General features: G+C 40.7%; 1 protein-coding gene across 6 annotated transcripts in view; it reads left to right on the forward strand.

Moving 5' to 3' along the window:
- The window catches only part of PTPRB (protein tyrosine phosphatase receptor type B), a 96,887-nt gene that overhangs the window by 15,899 nt on the left and 62,166 nt on the right, over nucleotides 1–18,822 (forward strand). For 2 of the 6 annotated variants that reach the window (XM_089524114.1, XM_089524117.1), the window contains exons 1-5: nucleotides 4,922–5,363; nucleotides 7,812–8,088; nucleotides 13,184–13,456; nucleotides 15,100–15,357; nucleotides 18,032–18,295. In XM_089524114.1, the coding sequence (XP_089380240.1) occupies nucleotides 5,298–5,363; nucleotides 7,812–8,088; nucleotides 13,184–13,456; nucleotides 15,100–15,357; nucleotides 18,032–18,295 (1,138 nt within the window). In that variant the 5' untranslated portion in view covers nucleotides 4,922–5,297. Of the gene's footprint in view, nucleotides 1–4,915; nucleotides 5,364–5,540; nucleotides 6,012–7,811; nucleotides 8,108–13,183; nucleotides 13,457–15,099; nucleotides 15,358–18,031; nucleotides 18,296–18,822 lie in introns of those variants that run through there. The other 4 variants (XM_089524118.1, XM_089524115.1, XM_089524119.1 and 1 more) reach the window with 4 other exon arrangements.

Below are 18,822 nucleotides of genomic sequence, written 5' to 3' on the forward strand. Positions count from 1 at the left end.
AGCAGTGCCCCCAAATCCCATCCCAGAAAGGCAGCTCAGAAGGATACCATGGTCAATGGTATTGAAAGCCACTGAGACATCTAGCAGTACCAACAGGGACACACTCCCCCTGAACAGTTCCCTGTGTAGGTCATCCACCAAGACAGCCAAAGCTGTCTCTGTGCCAGATTGAAATGGATCTAGATAATCCATTTCATTCAGAAATCCCTGGAGCTGGAAGGCCACCACTCACTCCAGAATCTTGCCCAAGAATGGGAAATCAGAGAGTGGTCGATAGTTATCTAGAATGGTGGGATCCAGGGAGGTCTTTTTCAGAAATGGCCTCACCACAGCCTCCTTTAGGCAGGATGGAAATCTGCCTTGCTGTAGAGAAGCATTCACCTTACCCACTCAGCCAGTCCCCCTCTAGCTGATTTCAGAAGCCAGAAGGGCAAGGATCCACTATGCCCATGGTGGCTCTCACTTCTCCAAGGATCCTATCAACATCCTCAGGCTATACAAACTGAAACTTATCCAATAATATGGGACAAACAGGCACTAAGATAACATCCACTGGACCTGTCTCAACTACATCATCCAAGTCAGAGCAAATCCAAGCAATTTTGTCTGCAAAGCCAGAAATCTCCCTGGAAGCCAAGATGATCAAATTGAAGCTTTCGTACTTTGGCCACATTATGATAAGGCAAGAAAATTATAGAAAAGACAATAATGCTGAGAAAGGTAGAGGGTTGTAGAAAGAGAGGAAGACTACATGCCAGATGGATAGATTGAATCAGGGCACTAATCTGAAATTACAGGACCTAAGAAGAGCAATGGAGGATAGAGGGTCTTGGAGATATCTCATCTACAGGGCTGCCATGAGTTGGGGTTGACCTGAGGGCAGTTAACAACAACAACAACAACAACAACAACAACAACAACAGTGAAGAGAGCAAATTCTGTATCAGTGCAATCAAGAAATAATCTGAATATAAAATGCCAAATAACATAGTATTGTTTCTGTAAATCTCTGTGTTTAGCACATTTGGATTACTGTGTACAATTCTAGCTATTTTATCTCAAAAACAGGATGATCAACTTTTTCAAACTGGTCTAAAGAAGTGAGAATTCCTACAATATAGCTTGGGTTTTGTCATGATTTGTCAGTCTTTGCCATCTCCATCATGTCTGCTTGTCCCATTCTTTTGGTGAGCTGTTTGTAGCCATTTCTTGGATCACCACTAAAGTTCTTCAAAAGGTGTTGTTGTTTTGTTGTTTTCTTTTTGGGGGGGGGGGGGGGGGACCACAGTGTAATTTAAACCAATTGAGATATTCTGATCAGTTGTTCTTCCTTTTTAAAAAACAAAAACAAAAATAGAGTTGTAGTGTTCTAGTGCAAAAGTGCCATTTCAGTGATACACTGATGTACAACCTTTTTCTTTTTAAAGAAAAGAATGGAGGAGAAAGTATTTTTTTTGGAATTAAGAAGAACCCCACCACAGGGTGGGAATAAAATGTTGCAGCTGGAGCTAAGAATTGCCACAAAATAATCTGTAACAACAGAAACACCATGTGGATATTTAAAACCAAAAAATAGAGAACTACAGCAACCAAACTTCATTTGGAGGAGCAATTGAATTATCTTGCTGAAAATGGAGTAAAAAGGGGCATCTAAAATAAGTGAAGGTGTAAAATGTTATGGAAACTTTTTCCCCTGAAACACATGACTGTATAGTCATTGGTGACAGGTATGAGGCTGAACCAGCTACTTTTTCCACAAAAGAATAGTAAACATATAGGATTCAGTGCCACCTGTTTTGGCACTGACTTGCTTATCTATCTATCTATCTATCTATCTAGTGTTTCAGATTTATATATCACCAAAATTAATGATATATGCAGCAGCCCGTGGCATCACTCTCACAATAATAAATTACAAATAATGAAAAAAGATTTTAAAATCAGTTTATCAATAAAACCAAATATATAGCAAATATATCTGGATCACAATTCAGATTAAGTGTGAATGAAAATGTATTTATTAAAGCAGACAATTAAATGTTTAAAAAAAGTGTTGGCATCTGCTTAATGTACGTCTGAATAACTATCAGCCAGTCTCTAACTTTCCATCTTGGAGCCAAATATTGGAGTATGTGGCAGCCTCTCAGTGCCAGGGCTTTCTGGATGAGATGGATTATCAAAATCTAGCTTCAAGCCTGGTTATAGGATGGAGACAGCTTTGGCTGCCTTGGTGGGTGGCCTATAGAGAACTCAATAGGGGGACTGTGTACCTGTTGATTCTCCTGGATCTTGATACCACCGACAGAGTATCCTTCTGGGCTCTCTGGGATGGGATTTGGGGGCAGTGTGTGCAGTGGTTCTGGTATTTATTGGAGAAGCAAACTCAGAAGGTGGTGCAGGGGGAATCCTGCTTGGCTTCCTGGCTATTGGCCTGTGGGCCCTCTGGGTTCTGTTTTGTGCCCTTGCCATTTAACATCTACATGTTCTTCTGGAAGGAAATTGCTGCAACCTATGAACATCATATGGTCTGCAACCTCCCAGAAGACCTTTTCAGCAACCACTCCCAGATCATGGACTGGCCTACCAGATGAGATCCATCTCATTACCACCTTAAACAGCTTTTAAAAAGCTGTTAAGATGGATCTCTTCCAGCAGGCCTTCCCCGAATAGATACCCGGCCACAAAAAAAGCCTAATTTGTTACTCCTAATTCTGCTGTTGCTATTGCTTATCTGTTTTGTCTATTATTTTAAGTTATGTTTTCAACTGTAAGATGTTTAATTGTATTGGGAGGGATTGTGGGATATGTAAATGTTTGTTTTAATCTTGTAAGCTGGTTGTGTTGTACAGAGGGGTGGGATAAAGATACATATATTATTATTATTATTATTATTATTATTATTATTATTAATACTATTATTACATCAAACCACTGGGAAAGGTCAGCCAGAGTTTTGAGGTTCAGTGTCACCAATAAAGTGATGACACCCAACTCAGTCTCTCCATTCCCTCCAATTTCAAGGAAGCTGTCTCATTACTGATCCAATGTATGTTGACAGTGATGGAGTAGATGAATTTAATATGTTCTCCCTTGAATGGTTCCCTAAGAGTATAAGAACTTCTTTGATTTTAGTTATTTCTATTTCTTAATGGTAATTTCTTTCATGGGCGAGTGGAAATTCTTTCAAAAGTAGATGGCAACGCACAAATAGTGAGAGAAAGGAGACAAAATGCCCATTTTTCATGTTCCTGTTACGTCTCCATCTACGCAATTGAAATCTCATTGAACGTAAAGTTCTTGGCATGATGCTCTCCATTTTCAGGGTAGAGAGGTTATGTTGGCTGAAAGAGAAAAATAAAGGCTCTTGACTCTGTTGATTACATACTGATTTATTCTTGCTAAGATAGCAAAGAGGAAATTTGCAGTTCCTGTAAGTGAGTTTAAGGTTTGTCTAAGGAGAAAATAAGATGATATCTCAGCTCTGGAGGGGCACTTGAGGTCTTGTTTGCTCAGTCTAGAGTTTGGGACAGTTGCTGAAGTTGCTGTTTTGATGTTATCCAGCTTTTCTTCTCTTGCAACCTGAACCCATGGAAGCAAACCACAGGAACATGTGGGTTCTCTGTTAGCAACCCTGGCCAGATCTCATCTATGGGTGTAGCTAAGAGAAGAGCAAGATGTAGATATTGCTCCCCGAATAAGAATTCTGTCCCTCCTCTCCCCATGAAATTTTCCATCAGTCCCCAAACTTCTACCATTGCAGAGTGAGATGTTGAAAACCATTCACACTTATTGGAGCTCTTATATTTAATGTGTTTGCATGCCTTTAGTAACTGTGTCTGTTCCTTTTATTTGGATGGCTAAGCGGTATTTCTAAATTGTAGAATTCATAGATATAACTGCTTCAGTCTGGAAAATCAGTGTGCAAAGGGATCTTGCTGCACCTTTTACACTAAATGAAAGGAAGAAGTTGGTAGCATGAGCTTTTGTAGACTTGCTTACCCCCTCAGATGCATGTAAACATGCAGACATGTAAACTTGTAAGCATGCATCTGAGGAAGTAGGCTTAACTCTAGGAAAGCTTGTGCTACCTGCTTCTTTCTTTCAGTTAATCTCAAAGGTGCTACAAGATCTCTTTGAACACTGTATTCCTAAATGCTCATTTTAAGTTCCTCCACTGCTAAAAGTTTGGGGAGTAAAGGAAAATTTCCTGGGGTGTGCATGTCACAAATAGATATTTGTGACATGCACACCCTAGGACATTTAATGAGATTATAAATATACATGGACCTTGGAGTCCAGCTATTTCCAGAAGGAAAGCCAAGGAATGAATCTGGGAGTCTATCTATCTCTACATAGCCTCCCAGATTCATTCCCTGGCTTTCCATATACTGTACATTTGAACCTGGAAGTTCAGATATTTCCAGAAAGAAACCCTCGGAGTAGATAGATAGATATCTGGACTCCCAGGTTCATTCCTTGGTTTTCCATATCTCTGTGTGTGTGTGTGTGTGTGTGTGTGTGTGTGTGTGTGTGTATGGACCTTTCATATATGAACCTTTCCTTATATATATATGAATATATAGACTGTACATATTCCATATACTGTACCTGTGAACCTGGGAGTTCAGATATTTCCAGAAGGAATGCCTTGGAGTGAGTGAGTGAGTAGGTAGGTAGACAGATAGACAGACAGACAGAGAAGCCCTGGGTGTTTGGAGGGAAAGTCCTGCCAGAGGCCTCAGAAGAAGAGGGACCCAAGTGAGAAGAGGAGGAGGCAGAGGAGGAGGAGGAGGAGGAGGTGTGCCCAGGAGAGGAGCTGGCAGTGGGAGGAGGAGGAGGAGGCACAGTTTGTGGTGCCAGGAAAGAGCCCTGGGAAAGGAATCCCAGACAAGGAGGGGAGGAGAGAGGAAGGAAGGAAGGGGTGGGCAGCAGGAGGGAGCCCCTTGCCCAGCTGAGTGTGTGAGCCAGGAGCCCCAGAAGAGAAGGCGCGGGCAAGAGGCTGCTGTGCTGCTGGTGGTTCTGCTCCTGAGGCGCAGGAGGAGGAGGAGGAGGGCCGGCTGAGCATGGCTGCGGGGCCAGAGGAGAGGGCAGCCTTCCCCCTGCAGCTGCAGCTGCGTCCAGCCCGGGACACTGGGGGCCCTCCCACCCGGAGGAAAGTGCGCCCAAGACCAGGAGGGCAAGGGGGCTCTCCTTGAGCGCCGCCGCCGCCGCCGGAGCAGCATCCTTGCCCCTCTCCTCCTCCTCCTCCTCCTCCTGAGGGGCGGGCCAAAGGGGGCTTCCCTGGCAGACCCCAACGGATGGCAAGGCGGCCAGGCGGAGCGGGGCTCTCCTGGTGGCTCCTCCAAGCCCTGGCCCTCCTCCAGGTGGGTCTCTCGGGCAGCAGGGACTAGGGAGGGAGGGAGAAGGGGGCAGAGCAGGGCCTGGGCAGGGGGCTAGTTGCAAGGCACTCAGGGGCTCTCACCTGCCTCACCTTGGCTCTCAAATGCAGGGGTGCTTCTTGCTTGGATATTCGTTGGGGCCACAGACTTGAAACTCCCTCCCCTGCGAGGGAACTCCATTGAACCCAGCCGGGCTAATAAACATTGGCAGGATGGCACAGGGAAGGACTTTGTCTTCTTGCACCTGCCTTTTTTGCTCTCTCCAAATAATGCAATCAAGACAGTAACCGAAAACGTACCGACCGTGCTTCTCACAGTTTCCTCGGAGACCATCATCACTCGCACCACCGACTGTATATATACAGCCACGTGGAAGTCTAGGAATTTTAGGCAAAAAACCTGGCCCCCAAACTCTTGAGCTGACTTCTCCCAAGGTCCAGCACCTGCTCCGAGGACGGGAGGTGGCCTTCCAAGGTGAATCCACAGGGAGCAGTTTCTCTTGCAAGATTTAAGATTCCACCTCGACCTTAAGAGATTCCACCTCAACCTTAGGAAGAACCTACCAACACTAAGAAGTCTCTTCCATGCCAACGTTCTCCAAAGATGCCAGCCATGAAAGACTTTGCCTTCACAGTAAGGAGTTTATCACATGGGGGGAGGGAGGAGGACTGGGATTTTAAACAGCAATTAACCCGAGAAAATCATGCGCTTGACATTAAAATACGTCTGAAAAACAACCTGCTTTCTTGGTTTTTTCAGACTTTTAAATCTGCACAGGATTTAAGCAATTTGCCTCCATGTGATAAACTCCTAACACAAGAGTCATTATCCTGTGAATAACCAGGGATAAACAGCAATAAGTCATTCACTGGAAAATCCCATGGATGATTTGCCTCTGTTTCTTGACTGGTTATTCACAGGTTAATGGCACTTTAATCACGTTTCACCTCAACGTCATGTGAAAACCATTTGCGCAATTGCATGATAATAATGGGTTATTCACGGAATAATATAACTTTGAACATAATACTGTGTGAAAACCAATAGCGCAATTGTGGGATTATCACGGGTTAATCACCGTTTATACTTCCAATTGTCCCCGTGTGATAAACTAAGTTGTTTGATTATGGAAGACGCTGCCTTGGAGTGTGGTGGACCGCATTCTAGTCTAGTTCTTAACAGAGTCTAGTTTCCTGACAGCGTTGCTGCTCTCAGCTTTCCAAGTACTTTCAAACCCCCTCCCATCAAACAAGGGGCCTCAATTTGATTTCATATCTGGGATGCATGCCTAATTCAGTGTCTAATGTTTTTTCCTGAAGAAGAAACTGTCTCTTCATATTGATTAAGAGATTCCACCTCAACATTAAGAAGAACTTCCTGACAGTAGGAGCTGTTCAACAGTGAAACACACTCCCTCAGACAGTGATAGAGTCTCCTTCTTTGGAGGTCTTTAAACAGAGGTTGGATGGGCATCTGTCGGGGGTGCTTTGATTGTGAGTTCCTGCATGGCAGGGGGTTGGACTGGATGACCCTTGGGGGTCTCTTCCGGCTCTATGATTCTGTGATCCATTCAAGCAATATAACTTCATACACATTAATTAATTGCTGTCTTCTGCCTTTCATCCATCCCACCCCCGCCATCTGTTCAAGGATGTTGTTGTTGTTTTGTGTGCCTTTAAGTCATTTCGGTGGGACTCTAAGGCAAACCTATCGTGGGGTTTTCCTGGAAAGAATTGTTCAGAGGAGGTTTGCCATTGCTTTCCCCTGAAGCTGAGAGTGTGTGACTTCATCAAGGCCACCCAGTGGGTTTTCTGGCCGAGCTGAAAATCGAACCCTGATCTCCACAGTCATTGTCCAAGGTTCAAACTACTACACCACACTGGCTCACCTATTCAAGGATACAAGAATATTAAAATTATGGCTTTTATCGCCCCATGACCACTATCATTGTTTGTTATTGTTCTTTACCTTCATGTCATTTCCAAGTTATGGCAACCCTAAGACTTTTGGCAACCCATGGAGTTTTCATAGGGGCTTTGCCATTGCCATCCTCTGTGTGACTTGCTCAAGGTCATCCAGCAGGTTGACATGGCAGAACCAGGATTCAAACCCTGGTTTCCAAATTCCTAATCCAACACCACTACACCATGCTGCCTCTCATTGTATACTTAGGAGTAAAGTGGCATCTATTCTGTGGTTAGGACTGTATCTACAAATGTACCTGTTTAATTAATACGAAATACAATACAGGCATGTTTTAGTAGACAGATATGTTTTAATATAACATAAGGTGGGGATTTCCATCAGACTTCAGGGAACTACTGTATATCAATGTGTTTTAAAATCAAAGTTCACGGATTGAAAAGTGATCTTAAATGAGTGGAGAAGAATGAAATCTTCAAACTTCATGTGCTGTTTCTGGTCCTTCCCTAGAGTGGTCTAGCAGCTCCTGTGAAATGCACCATCAACCAGACAGAGTGGAAAGTCTCCAGCCAGTCTGTCTATCTCAGGTGGAACAGTCTTGGAAGTCCCTGTAACTTCAGTGTAACCTGCAGCTCCCAAAATGCTTTATACAGGATTTGCCAGGCGGTCCAGAGCACAAACGGTTCCTATGAGTGTGACTACAATGGATTGGAAGCAGGGACTTTGTATCACCTCAGGATTGTCTCTCTATCGGATGGAGAAACCAGCAACATCACCTTGCAAACAGGTACAGCTGACAAGTACAGGTGTGTAGACCATCTAGAGGCAAGTTTAGGTATAGAGGAAGGACCTGCTAGCATATTGTCCATGTGATGCACATCCTGAATTTGTGGTTATGCAAAATTAAAAAAAAATTCAGATTGAAAAGGTCTGGCAATAGTCATTTTAAACATGGCATATTTCGTATATGTTGGTCAGAGAGAGCAAAATTCAAATTGTTTCTGACTTATGGTGACCCTAAGGCAGTGGTTCCCAACCTTCCTAATGCTGCAACCCTTTAATACAGTTCCTCATGTTGTGGTGACCCCCAACCATAAAATTATTTTCATTGCTACATGCAAATATGTGTTTTCCAGTGGTCTTAGGCGACCCCTGTGAAAGGGTCGTTTGACCCTGTCATTGGGTTTTCTTGGCAAGATGTATTGTCTTTGCCTTCCTCTGAGGCTGAGAGTCCATGACTTGCCCAAGATTACACAAATCTAATCTGCCCCGCAGAATTAATGTAGGTTGACACTGTCATGGTTCAAAAAGGGTGACCAGATGGCCTCCTTTTCCAGGACATATCCTACATTTCAACCTTCTGGTTCAGGAGGAATTCCAAAGTGTCCTCCATTTTGAGCATGATTAACAATCATAAGTTTATATTTCTCTTAATGCTTTTAGCTTTTATTTTGTGATAGCCTTCTTGAATGTCATACATTTACAGTGCCTTGTCCTCCTTTGCAGTTATGGCATCTGGTCACCCAGAGTTCAGTGCTACAGAATTCCGGGATTTGTAGTTTTGTGAGATATTTAGCCTTCTGTGTGAGAGAGCTCTGGAGCCACAACAAACTACAGACCTCAGAAATCCATAGTAGTTAAAGCAGTGTCAAACTGCATTATTTCTGCAGTGCAGATTATACCCCAGTGGGTTTCCATGAATGAGTGGGGATTTGAACCCAAGTCTCCAGAGTTGTAGTCCAACACTCAAACCACTACACTATGATGGCTCTCTTTAACAAGGTGATCTAGTAATCTAGTTCCCATTAAAGTATGTGGTTTGCAATTGCCAAAAAAAATTGAAATGCAAATTTAAATATTATTGTTTTGTAAAAAGCTCAGATATTAAGTTGCTAATTTCTTTAGTTTTATTGGGTTTTTAAAAAAAGAAGCCAAAACTTGCTATAGATCCTTTGTTACATGACCCTAAGTCTTACTCTCAACTTACCCACAGGTCAAAATCAAAATCCATAACTTTTGCCCCAAAACCTACCCTCGACTTATACATGATATCAACCAATGGCCAAGTATATGTGGTATTTAATGTATAAGGAGTGGATGATTATTATAATGTTTCAAGGAAACAAATTTGGTCCCTTATTTATATATGTAAATAACCTGTAATTGCCTTTTAAAATTAATCTGCAATACTGCGTTATAGAAGGACATACATTTTTGTAGGACATGCATAATGTAATAATTATAGTTTGTATCTGAAATGAATTAAAGTTTAATACTCCATGGTAAGCCTTCTAAACTAACGTGTCACAAGAAATTTTCATATTTGTATATAAATTAAATTCAGAACAAAAGCATTATAAATAAAAATTTATACTTCCAAGCAAAACCACCATTACACTGATTGTAATAGGGACAAATTGTTTAAAACAAAGATTTAAAATTGCAAATTGTTGTTGTTTTGATTTGCAACATTTTGTTATATTTAAAGTATTGATTAATAATTCACAGTGACCTAAATTCAAACCCTGGTCTAAACTATAGTAAACCTATTGCATCAATAAGATTTACATAAATGTTGACTTACTATTTGGTAATTGATTCAATAGGTCTATTCTACTTGGGAGCAGGAATTGGATTTAGGCTAGCATTTTTTCTGCAACAAAGGAATTTTATTTCAGGGGTAGTCATGCTAACCATGTAGCAAAATTAAACAAAATCCAACATCCACAAAAGAGTGATACCTTTATTGGCTGCCCAAAATGCACAAAATACATCGTGCACGTTTTCAATTGGCTTCTTCAACAGGCAAAAGATGTTTAAAATCATACAGGAGAAGAAAAGTGATGCTGCTAGACTCATAGGCCTAAATTTTATATCAGATGTTGTTTCTGTTGTGGTTCAGTTGGCTTGGAGGGATCCCAGTCTCAATGGAATGCTGTATCAATGAAAATATTTTGAATTTCATTGATATGTGTCATTTGCAACATAATTTCATAGTTCTTGGAAACCATGCCATACAGTTAGGGAATTTAGTTAAGACAGCCATATACATTGATGCTCCTGTTATTATCTGCTGGAAATAAAGAAGTAAAACTTGAAATGTTGATAAATTTTAATGTTTTCTATGTTTCACGCACTTTGAGAATTCTATATGAAAGTCCAAAACTGTTATGTATGCATTCCAATTATTTGTGTCATTAGCAATTTAACTAAAAGAATTTACAAATGTGTTGAAATATAAATACATCTTCTAACATAATGTGCTCTTTAATAGGACATTTCTCCAGCCTGTTCCATGCAAATGTGTTGGACTACAGCATCATCCCTAAATGGCTGTGCTTTTGAAGATGATGTTGGCATCCAATGCATTTGAAGGAAACCAGGTTGTTTCTAAATCTACAAGAGGCATGCCCCTTTTTAGCCAATAAATCTTTTCCCCTTATCAACAGATATAGAACAAGATGCAGGTAATGCTTCATACCAGTGGTTCTTATCCCTTTATGGGTCATGGATCCATCTGAGAATCTAGTGAAACCTATGGATCCTCTTCCCAGAAAAAAAAAATGACTTGAAATACAATTTTCAAAGGAATGAAAAGCAATTGAACGGTGAAGTCATGTTTTTCATCTGGTTCAGGGATCACTTGTAATTCCATGGACTGAAAGTTACACATCCATGATGTATGTGTGTGAGTGCACACACTCACATACACACACACAGAGAGAGAGAGAGAATTCAAAGACACTTGAGCCTACTTCCTCTTATGCATGTTTGGACACAGAGAGAAAGAGCTTTATTTCTCTTGGCTGATAGTAAATATATGTATGTAACAAATTGTACAATAATGACATTTTAGCTTGGCTTTTTAAGGAAGTGAATCAAATATTCAGCAATATTCTATGAAATTATTGTTTATACTCTTATTCATGGTAGGAATGCTGTGTAGCAAAAAGAAATGTTCAATCCTGTACACCAGCGCTACTCAAATTGGCACTACATGGACCATTGCTAGTCCACAAGCCATCAGCTGCTGGCCTCTAGAGAGTTTCTAGCTAATTGACACAAATATGATACAAATCCCTGGTACTTTGGAGAGGGGTGGCAGTTTACCATGTCATATAGTTTATGAAGCTCTGCATCACATGGTTTCCTGAGAATGAAGCTTCAGTTTCATATGCTGTCTTGGAAGTAAACCTGAACACAGAGAATAAGATTTACTTCTGACTAAATATGTATAGTAGTATATTCTTTGGCCCACAGAATTAAGTGGAGCATCCTCTGAGTTAATGTGTATAAAACTGTAAAGTAAAACTTTGTGTAGCTAGCCATAGTAGTGCATCTGACTATAAAGAGACAAACTAATAGATACTCCAACCCTAATAAAAGCAGTAGGTTTTGGCAACAGCCAATTAATTCTTTGGAAAACTAACAATGAAAGAATAACTCTTTCTACAGAATCTACTTTAAATACACTGCCAGGAAGCAGCATAGAAATTAAACAATAACTGATTATGAAATTACCTTTTTTATTTGAAATATTTGTAGAAGGTACACATTTTTTTACCATTTCATAAAAACTGGCTGCTTGTTTAAGCATGATGTTTTGCATCCAGTGTATATGATAAAAGTACTTATAAAAATATCTGCATAGAAATACTGTATTTTTATGATATGTCAGTAATTGGACAGTCGCCAGTCAAGAACTTTGTAACAATGTAAATGGTTTTTTAAGTGTTTGTTTCCAGCCTGGGCTTTTCAGGCCAGGCACTTCCCAAGCTCATTGTTCCTTTGTTCTAACGGATGTACAGAGGACTGGGTGTTTTGTATTCTGGGCTAGATAGATTAGATAAAGTGAATTTCTGAACTTCACCTTCTAGGCACGCAACCTTTTAAATTGCTTTAGGAGCAGTGCCTCCCTCTCCAGTCCTTTCTTCATTCATTTTAGGACTGTGTGGCCCCCAGACATTGTTGGACTGTAACTCCCATCAGGTCTAGTGAGCATAGCCAGAGGTGGAAGCTTACAGTCCAATAACATCTAAAGAGAGGTCTCCATCCTTGGTTCATGTATTTATTTTAGGGAGTGATCCAGATAATCATAAACAGAAGACAGTTACATGTGCCAAAAAATAGAGAGAGGTCATTTTGTTCTGCTGTGGCTGCTAGCTTCAATTTCAGTGGCATAGTTCAGTGGCATTTTGACAGAACTTTAAAAGAAGCATGCAAGGTGCTGAACTGTATCCTCCAAATAGTTTTTAATTGGTCCTTTAAACTTCAGACAAAAAGCTGGAATGGATTCACCACTCCTCTGGCGACCCATCATCCCACCAGTTTCTGTTCCTTCTGACAAAATGAGTACAAAAGGAGGGATGTGTTCTCAATTGGATGCATCTAAACTGTAGAAATAATGCAGTTTGATAACACTTTAAGTGATATAGTTCCACCCCATGGAATTCTGGGATTTGTAGTTTTACAAGGTCTTTAGGTTTCTCTGCCAAAAAGTGCTGGTGCCTCACAAAACAACAAATCCCAGGGTTCTGTAGGATGGAGCCATGGCAGTTAAAGTGGTGTCAAACTGCATTATTCCTACAGTGTCTTTATACCCTGACTTACAGCCATATCCAAAGGCTGTATCTCTATCTACACTTCAGGGCAGATAAGGAAGTGTTTAAAACATATCAAATTCTCTTTTGATTGTAATTGAGCTCACATCTGTTCTTTGCATGATATGTGGTTGACATCACTTCATCTTCCCAGTGGCTGCCATTGAGAAGGCTTAAGGTCTTTGTTGTTATTATTTAGAAGAAGAGAAAAGATTGTCAACTGATGTGAATGATGACTTCTTCCATTTTTCTCCCTCCCCCACAAACTTATTTGGAACACAGAACCCTTGCCACCTACAAGATTTGAAATTAGGAAAGAAAAGATTACATCCACAACCTTGCAGGTCTGGTGGAGCCCATCCTTAGGGAAAGTGGACCGATATGAGCTTCAGCTGCTTGATAAAGTCAAAACAGAAGAGATCCATGTTCCTGGAGCCAGTTCAAGAAATGAACAGATATTTGCTAATCTCACCCCTGGCACCAAATATACTATTTCAATCAAGGCAGTTGCTGGAAATAAAAAGAGCCCTGCAGTTAATATCAGTGGTTCTACTGGTAAGTTTTCTTGGTTTAACTAATCCTACAAATGATAATATTTCACTTGTGTTCATAATTCTCCATTAAAAAAAAAAGAAAAGGAATGACAAAACTAGAATTGTCTTATCATAGAAGCAATGTCCTGGGGTCCATAACTCTAAAAGCAGCCATCCCAGATTTTGCGTAAGAGTTAGTATTATAAAAGGGTTTCTTGTACTATTTATAGCAAACTTTTACACTATGAAATATGTAAAAGCCTAGATCACTGTGTGTTGAAAAGAGTGTTTTGTGGAAAGAATAAGGAATCCACTACATAGGACTTTTTCAGTGGTCAGTTTCAGGCTCTGGAACTCAGCTGACAGAATCCAGGCTGGCTACCTCTTCGTTGTCCTTTCAATGTCTTTCTGTTCAGGCAAGCCTTTGACAACTGACCTCACTTGCTGCAAAAAGGGATTTTAACTGGATGGGCACTGTGTTTTTCTTGTGTCTTTCAATTTCTTGTGTCTTCAAATTGTGTTGCAATTTTTAAAACCTCTTATTCATTTCTGTACTGTTTCATGTATACTGTTTTGTTGTAAGTCTTTGGTCCCATTTGTGGGAGAAAAGTAGGATGAGAATAGAAAACAGAAAAAATACGAAAATAGGGAAAGAAAATATAAAAATGGGGGGGGGGGGGGAGGGAATTAAAAGTTAGAGGAAACCTTCTGTTTGGTCTTGGGACATTATCCCCCTGCATCCCCTTTGTGCTGCAGTCCTGCAAACCAAAATAAAATGGCAACATACCAGTTTTGGAGCAGTCACCAATGCACTTCTTCCATTAGCATGATCAGAGATGCTGGCCCCATCATGCTCTCTTCCCATCCTCTTCCTTAACCCTGCCTTCCCTCCCCATGCCTTTCCCAGAATGCCTTTTGGGGGGAGGGGTTCAACTATTTTCATGCAATTACTAAGCTCTGCAGCCCTGATATATGCTTTTTTTAATGATTTTTTTTAAAAAAAATCCTATGCTTTAGAGCTCTGAAATTGCATGAAAAGCAGGGGAAACGTTTTTTTAAAAAATAATGGAGAGGAGGGAAATGGGAGAGGAGGGGAGAGTGACACCACATGATTGCCAATTGCACAAATGGCTTTTTGCATCCCAGGCATTGCACAACTGGCAGATCATTCACAGGTTTCTCCTGCAGCTATAGGAGGGGTGTGGTATCATGCAATCAGCATCGCTGATGCCACTTCCTTCCTGTGGGAATCATGGTTGAAAAGCTGCATTTGATAATCTTGATCATAAAAATGCCTGAATATATTAGGGGCAAATGCAGTTATAAACCAAAATGAAAGCAGCCTGAATTGATCCTGCCAGATTGACCAGAATGGTCTGGACAGTATCCTGATGTGGTTTTAATTTCCCAAGTATAAAAATCCATGAATTAGAAATAGGGTTATAGTGTTTGTAGAAACTGGTAGGCTAGCATTTTTTTCTTGATATTAGAGCTTAATCTACAGTAATTCTTATTTCTGTTTTAAAAATAGGTACGCATATTGAGTGAAACTGAATATATATAAGCAAAAATCATTTTACTCAATCATGAGTGAAGAGGTTGTGAGAATTTTTAGCTATACAGTGCTCATATATAAGCCTTTCTCTCCCCTTTTTCTTTTAACAGTGCCTTCTCCGGTGGAGAATATTGAGGTCCTAGCCAAGATGGAATCAATCCATGTTTCTTGGTCACCCGGTGCTGGGAATGTGGATCAATACAAGCTAGTTCTACTGAATAAAGATGTTTCAGTGCAGGAAACAGATCTAGCAAAACACTATTTATCGTACAGTTTTTCAGGACTAACACCGGGTTGTCTCTATAATCTCACTATCATTGCCAAGTCTGAAGGACTGGAAAACTACAATTTTAAAGTAATTAGGACTGGTAAGATTTTACTGATCTTTCCTTGAGTAAAAAAAATTGTAAGAAGAGGGGAAAGTCGTGTGGCATTTTAAAGATTTTTTAATAGGATTGTTTTTCATGGACTACATCTGATTTCTAAACATGCACAAAAGATTATCCAGAATTTTAGGTAAAGAATTGTACGCATAAATACCCTAAAGGCACCAGATCCTATCTGGATTTGGAAGGAAAGCATGGTCATCCCTGATTAGTACTTGGATGGGAGATCGCCAATGAACACCAGGTGCTGTATTCTATATTTCAGAGGAAGGAATTAGCAAAACCACCTCTTGAGTATTCTTTGCCTAAGAAAACTTTATGAAATTCATGGGGTTGCCATAAGTTGACAAGTGACTTGAAGACACGTACACAATTGTGGACATGGAGATCAGAAGGAAATTAAACACCAGCCTCACTGTTCATACTGGACACTCTCAAAACTATTGCTGATATCACAAAGTTCATGATGGTACTGAGCAGTTAAATTGCCTTATCTAGTAATGTTATGATCAGCAGTTTTATGAATGTCCCTACTGTGAGAGGAAAAATGGAAGCTTCACCTTCTGTTTTAGATTAACCACATCATCATATGGCATCCAAAATTTAAACTATAGGCCCGTTCTGCACGGGCGTAAAGTATGTCCCCAGGACGTACAAAATGACGGCGCCCATTCTACACGGGCGCCACCATTTTCATGTTGCGGATGCCTAGCATACACACGTCGCACGGCGCTAATGATGCCACGAGTGCGCCATTGGCACTTTGCAGTGTCATTAGCACGCCGCAAGAAGAAGCACCATTTTGGGGCTTCTTTTTTGTGGCACGAGGAGCTGCACGGTTTGGCTGCTGGGGCTCCTCGGCACCGCAAATGACGGCGCCGGCAGACCGCCCGAAACGGGCTGTCTGTAACGTGCCATAGTTACTTTGTACTGGTAATCAATTAGAAAAGGCTTAATTCTGATTTTACATGCACATTTACATAAAAGGTAAAGGTAAAGTTTTCCCCTTTGACAAAGTTGTCAAAATGTATAGGGGTGATGCTCATCTTTGTTACTAAGCCAATGTGCCAGTGTTGTCAAAGACTACTCTGTGGGTCATGTGCCTGCATGACTGAGCAGAACGCTGTTACCTTCCCACCAAAGTGGTACCTATTTCTCTACTTGCACTTTTTACATGATTTCAAACTGCTAGGTTGGCAGAAGCTGGGACTAGTGATGAGAGCTCACTCCATCATGGGGCACTTGGGCCTTGAAGTGCTGACCTGCAAATCTTGCAATCGCCAGAGTCAGCATCTTAACCTCTGAGCCACCAAATCCCACACATGTATATAAATTAGAATTAATTTCCACAAAAGCATAAATCGTGTTGAATGCCAGTGGAGCAAGAAGAGCTGTTGTTATAGTAGTAGGAGTGGGAAAAATATTCAAAAATACTTTTTAAATGGTCGAAACCCTGGGTTTTGGAAAACCCTGATGAGGTGAGTCATGGACTGATGTGAATCTTCTTAGTTCAGGACATACTGTGCACAAAATTTACACATGTTATTTTTTGTACGGAAAACAACATTTCCTGCAGGAAACAGCATTTTATGCATGGAAAATAGTATTATTGCACAGAAATATTATTTTCTCTGCAAACCCCCCCATATTTGTTTTTTGGGGGTTTTGTGTGTTTGTTTGTTTGTTTGTTTTGCATAGCACAAGTCTCCAACTGTAGCATTTTCAGCAGAGAAGATTTCTATGCAAAAATACTGCTTTTGGTGCAAAAATACTAGACAAGAATTTTGCACAGAATAGTTCCTAAATTCTGAATAGTCTGTGCAGTTTTCAAATACAATTTCTAACATTAGTCACTGATCCGAATGAAATGAATGTATAATTACATCCTGACACAGCAATATAAGATTACTACTCCGTGCTGTTATAAAAAAGATTTTCTTGCCTCATGGTAGTGATTTCACTAGGGAGGTTAACACTGCCCAGTCTACATTCTTCTTCTTTTTCCATGGCTGTTTGCTATGTAGCATCCAACATTTTGGCCCTTCACTTTGGCTTCAGTGTCAGTTTTCCAACTTCTATTCTTCCTCAAGTGATTCCAGCCAATCAGAGAACATGCGGTAGATGTGGTAATGCCATAGTATTATTTGGCCATCAGATTTAACTATTTACTCATGTCACTAAAGGGAAATTAAACCCATATAGAGTTAAGGCAGTGCTACAGGTCAAATGAGCAAGCCAGTCACATGAACTAGCCAGTCAGAGATTGGGAAATGAAGAATTTCTTCAGTTTTAGAATCATCATCATCATCATCATCCCACTTTCCCCCAAAAGTTAGGATTCAAAGGGCTCACAATTTAAAAGAACAGTACAATTAAATACATTCAAAAAAGGGACCATTAAAACAGGATAAAACTATTACAATATTAAAAGACATCACACATTAAAAGAATAAATGCAAATAAATTGGTTGCAGAGTGGTTTCTGTCAGTGCTAAAAAGTGGGAACACTTTCAAATGTCTTTGTATTTGTCCCTACATTTATTACTGTTGCGTGTGCTGATAACAAAAAAAAATGGTTCTGGTTTTAAAAATATTAAATATAGTTCTGTGGTATAACTATTCAGCAGAGATGTTTCTCACTTTCTCTTTTCAATAGCCCCAGCCAAAGTCTTAGATTTGAGGGTAGCTAATGATGGCAGCTCGGATACATTGAAAGTATTATGGAAGAGACCTCTGGGTAATCTTGACTTCTACAATGTCACCTTGTTTCATCTTGGATCCATTAAAGAAAAGAAAACTTTACAGCCACAAGTCACAGAGACATATTTTGACAAGCTCATTTCAGGATGCCTTTATCAAGTTGATGTCAGCACAGTCAGTGGTAATTTGTTAACTGAAGTGACAGCATATGGAAGGACAGGTATGTGTTTAGTTTTATAGGCACTCTGATCAGAACCACTTTGACCTTTTGTGTCATTTGCTTTCTAATCATAAAATACTATGGTTAGGTTCCATATTTGGTCATACAGTATCTAGTATGATCAATGATACTGATGGAATATCCCTTATCCAAAATACTTGGGACCAGATTTTGGATTTTTGGCATTTTTGGAATGCCTGTATTTGCATATACAGTCAGCCCTCAGTATCCACGGAATCCATTCCGGACCCCCTCCTCGCAGATACGAATATCTGTGGATGCTCAAGTCCCATTGTCCCTAATGGCAGCATAGCCATGTTCTGCCATTAGTGACAAATGCACTGAGGTCCTCTCTTCTCACACCCTCCCCCCAAGGCTTCTGCCCCAGGCTTGGCTTTGCGGGTGGTTTGGAGGTGGAGACTGGAGCCCCATCAGCTGGAGGGAGCTGGCACTGGGGCTGACTCATGGGTCTCAGAGCCTGAAGGTTCTTCCTGAATGTGGGATGGGGGGGGGGGGGCTCCAAAATG

Source organism: Sceloporus occidentalis, unplaced genomic scaffold, assembly GCF_023333645.1.
Source record: "Sceloporus occidentalis isolate IW3139 unplaced genomic scaffold, rSceOcc1.0.p SCAF_5, whole genome shotgun sequence".
NCBI lineage: Eukaryota > Metazoa > Chordata > Lepidosauria > Squamata > Phrynosomatidae > Sceloporus > Sceloporus occidentalis.